Source organism: Sylvia atricapilla, chromosome 6, assembly GCF_009819655.1.
Source record: "Sylvia atricapilla isolate bSylAtr1 chromosome 6, bSylAtr1.pri, whole genome shotgun sequence".
Lineage (NCBI taxonomy): Eukaryota > Metazoa > Chordata > Aves > Passeriformes > Sylviidae > Sylvia > Sylvia atricapilla.
In genome coordinates this window covers 46,132,263-46,143,770 of record NC_089145.1, presented here as the reverse complement: position 1 = coordinate 46,143,770, position 11,508 = coordinate 46,132,263, and the positions used below count along the sequence as shown (strand labels likewise).

General features: G+C 49.9%; 1 protein-coding gene across 1 annotated transcript; it reads right to left on the bottom strand.

The window, feature by feature from the left end:
* Positions 1-1,506: 1,506 nt before the first annotated feature.
* On the bottom strand, positions 1,507-2,414 carry FAM181A (family with sequence similarity 181 member A). The gene has a single exon (XM_066322297.1). The coding sequence runs from the start codon at positions 2,374-2,376 to the stop codon at positions 1,507-1,509; it is 870 nt and encodes a 289-aa protein (XP_066178394.1). The 5' UTR covers positions 2,377-2,414.
* Positions 2,415-11,508: the final 9,094 nt, after the last annotated feature.

Here is an 11,508-nt window from a genome sequence, read left to right as displayed (position 1 = left end):
ACCAACTGAGCTAATGCCAGTGGAAGTTCATATCCTAATAAAAGTTGCAACCTGGTTATATAATACCAAGGCCATCAGAAGACACAAAATTACACTCTACAACTGCTTCAGATGATAATTTTTTAAATGACTGCAATGCACTCAAATGAATGTTTTCTGGTTTTCCCCTTATAGAGCTATTGGGAGTCATGGAGAGCTATGCTAGTCAGAGACCAAACCAATCAAGACCACTTTTTATTGAGTCCTGGTAGAAGTTCCCATCAGCAACAGCAGGTTCAGACCTTGGGAGGTCAGGGTGTCCATTCTTTGGCCCTTTTTCCTCCTAAAATATATTTCTCTTGACTTCAGTGATTTACTCCAGTATAACTAAATAGATACATAAACCTGCAGTATTAAATCCCTCATATCTCATGTTCTGTGCCTTAGTACCACTTTCTCCATGGGTTTAGAGAAACCCAACTTAAAAACACTTCCTAATAAACTCTCCAATGCCAATTTGTTAAAAAAAAATAGGAAAATACTAGGCAAAACATCTATAGACAGGTCTTGTGATAACATCTTAAAATCAGGCAAAATAAAAGATGCCTCTCAACCAGAAATCAAGGCAGTCATTCTTTCCTTTTTTTCTTCCATCACACATAATGGTTTTGTATTAAACTAATACAATTCCTCACTTATTCTGTTGATGCAGGGCAATTCCTGATGTGGAAATTCACCCCCCTTCCATTTGCACCAGCTTAGCACTAGCTAATATCCTAGCCCCAGAAAAACTACTTCTGATTTATATCAATCTGAAAAGGCAGAGATTTCAGCCCTCGTATCTCCCCACCAGTTGCAAATCAAACCCGTGTCTACCCACTGGGGCAGAACTAAACAGACTGCATTTGCAGAATCGCCAAAATAAAATTACCTTCTTTCTTCTCTTATTTTTTTTCTTTTAATTCTCTCAGTATTTACATACAACAAGAGCTTAAATCAATCACAAGTGGTTTCTATATCAAATACCATCCTTCCAGTCTCTTGCATGCAAAACGAAATGACCTGAATATCTTGACTTCTCTGGAATTACTTTAAAGTACAAAAACTCTTTGAACGCGTTTAAATTCATTCCATTTCAGTGCTGCTGCCGCAGGGCAGGGCCCAGAAAGATGTTCCCACATGGAGGAGGTCTCCTAGGTGTTCCAAGAGCAGCTCTGAATGGCCCGCAGCCCCGCGGCTCAGACAATGCCCATCGATGAAAGAGACCTGGCGTGCCTCACGCTGCACGCCAGCGGCTTCGCAAGGTTTATTCCCGAGTTACCCCCGCGCACGGAGGGGAGAGCGCAGCCCGAGGACCTTCCCAGCAGTTTCTAATTCCCTCCAGCCCGCCCACGAGGCGCAGGGTGTGATCCCGGCCTCCCTGGCCTGCCGCTCCGCCTGCCCGCAGCTCACGCCCCAAGGCTGGCCGGGCGTTTCAAATCGCCCTCAGGAGCCGTCGTGCTCGGCGTGACTCCCACACCCGCCCCGCTAAAGATAGCCGAAAACGTTGAAGATGGGTGGAGGGATGGCGGGCTTGGTGGGGATGGGTTTCAGAACCATGGGCCTGTAGAGTTTCTGCCCCGGGCCGTCGGCCTCCTTGCCGAAGTGCGGCACCTCCGCCGGCAGCGCGGCCGCGCTCTTCCTCCACAGCCCGAGCCCCGGGAAGGGCGGCGGGGTCATCGCTCCCGGGGGCTGGAACACGCCTGGCCCGGGGCAGGGGAAGGGGCAGCAGGTCCAAGCACCCACTCGGCCCGAGAGGGCCCCGGCGGGGTCCTTCTCCCCGGCATGTGGGGCGGTGTCCGGGGGGCTCTCCGGGCCAGCAGGGTCCGGGCTCCTTTTGCTTTTCTTCCCCTCATAGGGAGGAGGGTCTCTGGGGGCTTGGAGCCCCTCGGGGCTGGCAGGAAAGGCTCTGGCCGTCAGGCTCTGGGCCGGCCGCGGTTCCTCCCAGAAGGACGCGGGGAGCTGTCGCTTCCTCATGGGCACCTGGTCCGGTCGGGCAGGCTCTGGTTTTTGTTCCTGCAAAACCCCTTCCCCGGTGAGGCTCTCCTCTGCCTCGGCCGCCTGCATCACCTTGTCGGCCGCAGCCCCGCCGTGCGGGCCGGGCTCAGGCGCCTCGGGCTGCGGGCCGCGGGCCCGCTCCTCTGCCCCGCGGCGCCAGCCGCACTCGGGGGCTTTGCTGGGCTGACACCGTGGGATCCGCGAGTACTTCTGAGAAAACCGCTTGAGCTGCTTCTGCAAGTATTTTCTGTGGTCAACTGATCGGCGACAAGGAGCCGATTTATCCAGAGCCGCTTTGATGTCGCTCGAAGCCAGGTTAACGAAGTTCAGCAGAGTTTTTACCTCGCTGTCCGATGCCATCTCACTGAATGCACCGTGCAGAGTTTCCCATGAAAAGTTTATAATCCTTCTTCAGACAAACCTTGGCAAACCTGCGAAACATGACAGGCAGACTTTTGAGCAAGAAGCCTTGGTTCAAACAGCACTAACCAAATGGAGGGGTTAGGTAGGGGGACATGTCAGACTTCTCAGCCACGCAAACAAGTTGTTCTTCAGCTCGCTTGCATGAGGAAAACTGCAGCGGGAGCGGACGCGTGCCCGCAGCCCACCGCCCCGCGCTGCTGCCCCAGCACACACCGGCACGGGGACCGGCTCACAAGTGCCAGCAGCTCAGCGCCTAATCTTGTTAGGGAGCGCCGAGGTGGACAGAAGCCGGGGTGGCCGCCCTGGGAGCGAGCACGGACACTCACCCGGCGTGCGGCAGCTTTTCTCACCGGTGCTGGCGGCTGCGTCGCTGCAGAGGAGAGAGAGAGGGAGAGGGAGAGAGAGCCCCTTCCCCGCTAATCTCGTTAGGCAGGTTACACACCACCAACCTCGGCGGAGGCAGCCCCGGCCCGCCAGTGTTTGGATGTAGTTTAGCAAGCACTTGAGCAAGCTGAATGAATATCGACTCCAGCGAGTTCGGGGCTCTCCCAGGCCAATCAGAAGCCACTTTGCCAAATACAAAGCATCCCAATCAGGCATCAGCCTCCCCTCCTTGCATTCTTTGCCATCACAAATTGTCTCCATGGGGACAGCCGCAGAAAGACAGCTAATAAATACAATCATTTCCCCATGATTTCTACCATTCTCCCTATCCTCTTCACCCCGATGGAAACCTTTCATTTAAAAATTACACAATCCAAAGCAAAAATGCTGAAGATCAGTTAGGAAAGTTTAGACAACCCTTCCTCTGCATTCTCCAAAGCTGTCTGGGGGCTGATACTAAACATGCTTCATTGGCACAGGACAATATAATACGGGGGGGACTGGACTAGCCTACTTTTAACCGTTCCCCATCAGAGCATTTTTTTTAAGGGGAGGATGATGTCAGAAAAAGGTAGGAAAGGAACAAATCTCTAAAGAGATGTGCAGATATCCATGGAAAGGGAGCTTGAGCGCTCAAGAATCTTGTCTTTATGTTTGCCCCCTCAATTGAGTTACACAAAAGCTGAATTACCCATTCAAACTACCCGAACAAAAGGATGGAGTTGGATAGTACTCTTGCATCTGTAGTCAAACAGTTAGAGACTTAAATCGAGTCGTCATGATGGAGAAAGAGTTAGACAAAGCCCATAGAATTGCCATCAGCAAACATTTTCCTGTGTCATATTAGTGGGTCTCCATGACTCCCCCTGGCCTGGGGACAATAGCACAAGTTTGCACACTCGACTACTGTCACCCTGCCAACGCTGGCAAGGAGCAGAAACAGGACAATCCTTTAAGGGGAAAGCATGCCCGCTGCAGGGAAGGTAAGAACAGAGGGAAGAAAAGGCGTGTGAAATGCTAATTGAGCTGCTTCCTTTACTGATCCACAGTTATGCGAGCCCTCTGCCTTCTCGAAGGCTTGTCCCTAAGGGGTGACAATTACTTAAAAGCACAGTGAAACCTAGAGCTGGAGGAAAAGGAGAGCAGAAGAGCTGCCCTTGGTCTGCACTAATGATACAGAGCTGGCAGCAGCCTGAATGCCAGCCCACACCCACTGCCTCCCACAGCTGAAGAAGCTTTGCTGCTGCTCTCCAGTCCCCGGAACCCTGGGGGATGGGAGGACTGGATAGGGGCACAGGACCTGTGCACCCACCATCAGAGAGATACTGCCAGCTCTGAACCTAACACAGATGTGTGCTGAGGAAAGCAGGGACTGAAGTCCAAGTGATATAGGAAGTAAAATCTACTTTACTGACATGAGGCATCAAAGGCCTGAGCATTGAGGGATGAAACAGCTACATTTTACAAGTATTTTATTGACTGTTATTTTACTTTATTTCTATTTATCCAATTTTCATCAGAGGAAGCCAAGATCCAGACTGTGCCATTATATGGAAGTCTGGGCAAAGGCCTCTGGGATGACTCTTCATGAACCCTGCATTGCTGCACTCATCCCTATTCACACCTTTTCTCTCAGTCTGGCCTGAGCCACATATGGTGGTGCCCAGGCTGAGGTGTAGGGAGAGCCTGGGATCAGGACATCCTGCAACAGAATGCGCTGCAGAGCTGTTTGCACCAGGGTGGGCTGTAAAACGGTGGCTGATTTGCTATTTGCAGGTGTGCCTCTCTCCTCCTAGTGGCTGTGTGGCCTGCACAGACACTTCAGTGCAGCTGAGGCTACAGGGAGAGGTTTTGTCTAGCTCATTGAAAGAGATGCACACCAGGAGGTCATGTCTCTCTTTGCAAGAATAAACTGCCTCCTGTGCTTGAGGTTTCAAACCAGCCTGGGATACCACATTTCATGGTGAAGTTTCCCACTAAAGGTAGCTGGTTTCCCAAGGTGGAAAAAGGGAGAGATAGAGACATATGTGACAGGTGCCTGGGAGTCAAAGATTATCTCAGGATATTAATGAACTATGTCCTCAGAGGCCTGGGAAACTCGTGCCATGTATTGTGAGACCTACATCCAATCATGGGGACTCCAAAACCCTGGGCTGTGCTCTAGGCCTGAGGGCTGGTTGGATTGAGGAGGGTGGATGTGACTTGCCTGCTTACTGGAGGATAACAACAAGCACACCTCCAATACACTCCCTGCAGAAGCCCTTTCCAAGCTCTTCACTGCAGCCATGCCCATCTTCTCCCAGAAGGAGATGCAGGATGTGGCTCCTCGGGCACCACAAGGCAGGGGTGGGGGAGGTCCCCACACCTTGCTCCTCTGGCTTCTCTGCCATCCCATTCCGCTGCAGCTGGTAACAGTGGGGTGCCAGAGGGGAATGAACCAGCAAGCAGGATTTAAAAACCAGAGCAACCCACCCTTTCAAGGTCAGACTCAGGTTGAGCTGCACGGGGTTTTCTCTAAGAGGCCACCGGAGCCCTTTTGTTCCTCGCTGCTCTCGCCATGTTCATCCCAATGTACATGTGAAAGGAACAATTAACAATAGGGCACTCCTCTATGAGGATCCAATGCACTTTGAAGTGTCCACCAAGCAAAGGCTCAAGAATGATACATCATTTTCCACTGTGAACATGTCAAACTAGTACAGCAATTGAAAAAATGTCTCCACATGCCTTCCCAGCATGCAGACAGGGACCAGCTGGAGAGCTACTTCATATCCGACATGTCACCTCCTGACAGCTGTCTTCTTGGGAATTTTTGGTATGTAAAGTTTTCTAACTCCTTTTTTTAAGTAAAGCACAAGAATAAATCCATTCACTTGAAAATTGCAGCAAGATCTCTCCTAAAATGAAGTATTTCCTTTGAGACTAAATGAAGAAGAGAGGAAAGAGTGTTTGCTTGCACAAAAATACCCGCAAATTTTTTAAAGTGTCACTAATTGTAAGCAATGTCGACTTTTAGTCACTTCTACACCAAAACCTGACAGAGTTTATTTCCAGGCTCAGGGGCCCATTCAGCAAAGGTACTCCAGCATTAGGTTATCCTGGGCCATGTAAGCACACCCCCTAACCAAAATGCACACCATTACCCGGGGTAGGGATCCCTCCCCCATAAATTCCACGAGTATTTCAAGGAGAGGAATACCTAAGTCATGCTGGTAAAGCAAAAGGCAGCTCAGTGAACAACTGAACAGTACAGAGATGATACAGACGAGGAAAGGTAAAAAATAATTTTCCATTGTTTTATAAATTTTTTAAACTATTTTTCCCCATTTGGGTGACAGTCCTGTTACTCTTTGTTGAGCCTAATGGATGTGGACTTTGAAGCAAAGAGAAAATGGGGTCCAACTGTTCTGAAATGTTAGACAGTTAGCTGGAACATGTCAGATGGGCCACATGTGAATTGTTTGTTTTCTTTGTCCAATCCACTATGGGCAGTTAAAAGCAAAGATAATTCAGTTGCGTGATCTGTTTTCACTCACCTGCTGCCTCCTAAGCCTCTGCTTTGTCTTCACACTTGAGAAGGAGAGCCAAGAACCTGAGGGGAGGTGGTGATGATTCATGGTGAAAGCAGAAGTACTGGCCTGGAGAGGAGTAGTATTGGGATGGAGAAGGACCACTAAAGCTCTTCCTTGGGAATCCTGATTTTAGATTGCATGTTGACAGTGACTGAAGTGGAAAGATGTTAATGATGCACTGATGGCCTTAAAATGGAAGATGTTATTTGACATCATACTGCAAGAACTGGGTGACCTTAAAGGGGATGCAATGGGAGAGGAAAGGATTGGAGGAATTCTGAGCCACGCACCTCAGGAACTGATAGCAGGAATTTCTGTCATGAGGAAAAATGTCACTATGTGTAAATGAGAAGGGAAATCAGGTCATAGGATAAAAATTACTCTCCCTCCATCTAGTTTGACCTTCAAAGTGCGTAGAGGGATGAGGGAGAAAGGTGGCATGGTACTGATGGCACTCAGGATCCCAAACTGGCTTAGAGCCTGGCCCCAGCCTGGGATGGAAACTTGTTCATTCCAGGGCCTGCAGGTTCATTTGGACTGTTCATGTCTGACAGTGTGTGCATAGGGGTGCAGCCAAAGGCCTTGGCATCCCTTCCTGCACCCCAGCACGCAGATGCTGCAGACAGCAGCAGGGACATCTCTCCCTGGCACTGATACTCACACAGCCTGGTCCTGCCCCAGAGCTGAGTTCTCTAAGCTCAGGGGAGGAGAATGTGAAATTTCTCTCCATTCTCATGCTCTCCAGTTGTCCCCTTTCCTCACCCTCCGCATCTTCTTGTTGAAACTAACACCTCTGCTCCCAGGAAAACAGCAGCCTAGTACTCCAGCAGATGAAGCTTTGACTCTTTCCCCACTCTCCTTTTTTTTTCCCCTCTTGACAGTCTGCTTTGACCTGAGTGACATCCTCTCTTTGCTTTCAGTCCCTGATTTTCTGCACTTGGGGACAGACTTTGAGCAGGCAGTAAGTGTTGAGGCCGTGCAGAGACAGCACGGGGGGGCTGCTGCTGCCCCACAGCCTGCCATTCAGGCAGATGGTGGAGGGGGCCGATGTGAATAGCTCCTGTCAGTCTCATAGAGAGAACTTTACAATTGTGCTACGTGTTGGACTGCACGTGACTAATGCCATTCTTCTGCAGGCTGCAGGCAGGACACAGCTGTTTCTTTAAGGAGAATTTTGTTTTTCTGGGCAGGAAAAAAGGCACCCATGACAATATTGTATCCTTGTATCCAATATTATGCTCCATAATTAGGCATGATCAAAGCCTATCCTGCCTTTCTGTGCTCCTCTTTCTGGTAAATAAGATAATGTATTTTAAAAAAGCGTGGCCTTGGTTTGGTCCTTCTGAAGGTTTAAATTCCACCTCCCCACATGGCAGGTACACACTGAAAAAAGCAACAGGGTCAAATACAAGTTTCTTTACATAACTGTGAAGTAAATAAGTATTTCAAGATCAGGATAAACTCCATGACAAATGTTATGGGGTGTGTCTGTTGATGAGAAACATTGCTGCAAAAAGTATTTAAACAATTAATATGTACATACGAAAGGGTGACAGCCTTCTCTTAAAAAGCTGCAAAACAAGAAATACGCAATAGGCTCTGGATGGGGAAAGAGCCTGGATCTTGACTGCGTGGTACAGAAGAGCCATGCCAGATCAAAAGGGTAGTGTGTTCCTCCTGCCCACATTTTGGCCAGGGCCTCACAGTCCTGCTCCTTGCTCCACTCTATTTTGCAAGGCTTCTCCCCATGGGTGTTTCTGCACTGAAATCAGTGCTGGGCTCTTCAGCCCTTCAGAAACACACCCCTGACACTCCTGCACCTGCATTCCCTTACCATGGGGCATGGCCCTATACCACAGCCTGGCTGGGGCTGCACTTGCTCTTGGCAGCCCTTGGCACTTGGACAAGGTGCAGGCAGCCCCAGGCAGTGCTGCCTTGAGCTGGCCCCCATGTCAGGATGACCATGAGGCTTCAGGGAGGCAGCAGTCTATCTAGCAAGGCACAGTGTGGGGTTCCATCAACAAGGGGCTGCCTCCCTTGTTGTATTTCCAGACACGGTGTCTGCACACCAAGTGCTGGTGAATCACCCCATGGAGCAGGGCAAGAGCCTTGGCTTGGCTGGTCTGTGAACATCACCCACAGATGTGTGCAGGCACTGGCTCAGCACAGAGAGAGTTCAGAAAGGATGAGCTTTGCTTAAAGTGCCTTTGCCATTCCCTCTAAAGGGTGAGCCAGGAGGTGTCTGGGCAAAAGGGTGTCTTTGGTCTCTCTCTCCTCCTTCTATTAATGGGCCACTGAGGCTCTAACAAGCTATGTTTCTGTGGCAAAGCAGTCCCAGCTCAGACTGGTTTGTGCAGCACAAACCCACACTTGTTTGAGGTATTTCATACACAGGATTGATAGAGACAATAAAAGCTATCACTAACTACCATTTAAAAAGTTTCTCTTTATTGATAAACAGTTAGAAATAACAAGGGTCATTATTGTCAAACTGGGAAAAAAAATTCCTTTCTCACTTGTAACAATACAAATATCTGATGAACTACAACTCTCTTCTTGGACCAGATCTTCAAACTCTCTTGGTCGTCTGCAGTACAGAACCTATGGGGGACCTCTTGCCACCCTAAGTGTCCTACTGGAGGCATGCTAGGATGAAGACTCAGTATCCAGTCTAGCTGGGCTGAACGATCCATGCAGAGGGCTTAGAAAAAACTCTAAAGATCTCTAAGTCTTCTCTACACTACCTGTTGTCTTGGTTGATAACTTTAGCACTATTCATGGTTTGGGTGATTCAGCCACCTTTGCAGTAGGCAGCCGTTGCACAAGGAAATAGAACCAGCGTGTACCAAGTTTGATGTCATCCCTCCATCCCAGTTTTGGAAGTGTCCTTCTCTAAAGCTGACTTTATGCTTCAAAGGAGTATGCAAAGGTGACAAGGGCTGCAGCTGTTACTGAGGGTCACCGTGACAATGCCCAGAATGGTCCATAGGAGGTGAGTGCCTGGAAAAGTGAAGAAGTACCAGGAAGTGCATGCTGCACTTGAGCAACCTGGGCACAAGGAGCTTTTCAAGGCCTGCTTTTCTGCAGGCTGGGTAGATGGAGAAAATTCCACAGAAAAGGCAATGATGGTCACACAGACTGAAGAACCAGGCACTTCTCTGCAGCGCCAGCTGCTGCCACCCTCACTGCCCTGCTGGTCTCCAAGTGTGCACCCTTGAGCTGAGCACCTCGAGGCTAACTGGATATGCCAGGTCTGCCTCTCGGAGTGATGCGTTTGGTTCCTAGGCTGTGTTGACGCAGGCAGGTGTCTGTCACCTGTGGAAAACGCCGCTCGGCCGCACGCCTTTGCTGCGGGGAGCAGCCGCCCGCCCGTGCGCGCTTTCGGCGCCGCGCTGCGAGCCCGGCGTGCCGCCAGGGGGCGCTGCGGGAGCTGGGCCCGGCCGCGCAGCCACCAGCGCTCTGCTCCGCGCCGAGGGCCCCCCTCCTGCCCTCCTTCCTTCCATCCTTCCCTCCTTCTCTCCTTCCTTCCCTCCTTCTCTCCTTCCTTCCCTCCTTCCTTCCATCCTTCCCTCCTTCCTTCTCTCCCTCCTTCTCTCCTTCCCTTCTTCCTTCCCTCTTTCTCTCCTTCTCTCCTTCCCTCCTTCCCTCCCTCGTTCCCTCCTTCTCTCCTTCCCTCCTTCCTTCCCTCTTTCCCTCCTTCTCTCCTTCCTTCCCTCCTTCCTTCCATCCTTCCCTCCTTCTCTCCTTCCTTCCCTCCTTCCTTCCATCCTTCCCTCCTTCCCTCCCTCCTTCTCTCCCTCGTTCCCTCCTTCTCTCCTTCCCTCCTTCTCTCCTTCTCTCCTTCCCTCCTTCCCTCCTTCCCTCCCTCCTTCCCTCCTTCCCGCCCTCCATCCTTCCTTTCCTCCTTCTCTCCTTCCCTCCTTCTCTCCTTCCTTCTCTCCTTCCCTCCTTCCCTCATTCCTTCTCTCCTTCTCTCCTTCCCTGCCTGCCTCCATCCCACCGCTGCTCTCGGGCCGGGCAGCGGCAGCCTTTACTCCGGCCAGAAGAGCCAACATTAGGGGTTAACTGTCTCTTATAACAAACGCCCTCTCCTCTTCTCCTCCCCTTTCTCACGGCGATGGAGGTGCGGTCGGGAGGTGCTCTCCTCTCCCCGCACGGTGCTGCCGCTAAAATGCACCAGGAGAGTAGGAGAAGCCATCGCGGGCGAACGAACGAGCTTTTGTGTCCACGAGTCCCTTGCCCGGCAAAAGGTTCAAAGACGTCTGAGCAAAATCCTGGGCAACCTCAGTTCAGTGGTGCCTGAGCACTTTCCAGGTGCTTGAGTCCAGTTCCTCGGGACCAATCCTGCAAAAAGCATCAGGAGGATTGTCAGAGGAAAATGGGGTCTGCAGAACATATTGCACTGAAGAAACTGAGCAAATCACAAAGCCAGTATTAATCAAAGTGTTGGTGATCAGAATCAGTCTCTGCTGGAGCTCAGTATTTGCTCCAGGTGTTCCGGGCTCATTGCTACCACTGAAGCCAAATTTTAAATGAGCATGGATTTTTACATGTACCAAATTATGTTCCATCATGAGTTTTCTATTAAAAATACAAGAGCTGGGTACTTGGAGCAGATTAGCACTCTGCTTTTCTGGGCTATAACAGTGTTTACATCCACCGGGATCCTATAGTGGGTGTTGATGGGAGGCAGTAGGGTTTGGTATGTGCTTCTGCAGAATGTAAAGGACTTGGAACACCAATATAGTCAAGTGAAAAAACTAAAACCACCAAAGCAAAACAAAACAAAACAAAATCATGTTTACTGGCCTTAAAACAATCTTTTCAACCATCTTTTGCATGGAGAATGCTAATAAAGACAAAAAAGGTATTTTTTTTAATGACAATAAAAAGAATACGTTGTCTAAAACCTAAATTTTTCAAGTCTGATATTAAGTCTGTTTTTTTGTTTTTTGTTTTTTTTTTTTTCTACCCTCAATGTAGCTGGTACATAGGGAAGTCTGTCATTGTTGCACAGGCTAGGTCTGTGCGTGCAACTGCCAGGCATGAGCAGAGCTTCACATGAGAGACAGTGATATTAGGGGTCCTGGTCTCATCCATCATGGGAACCAGG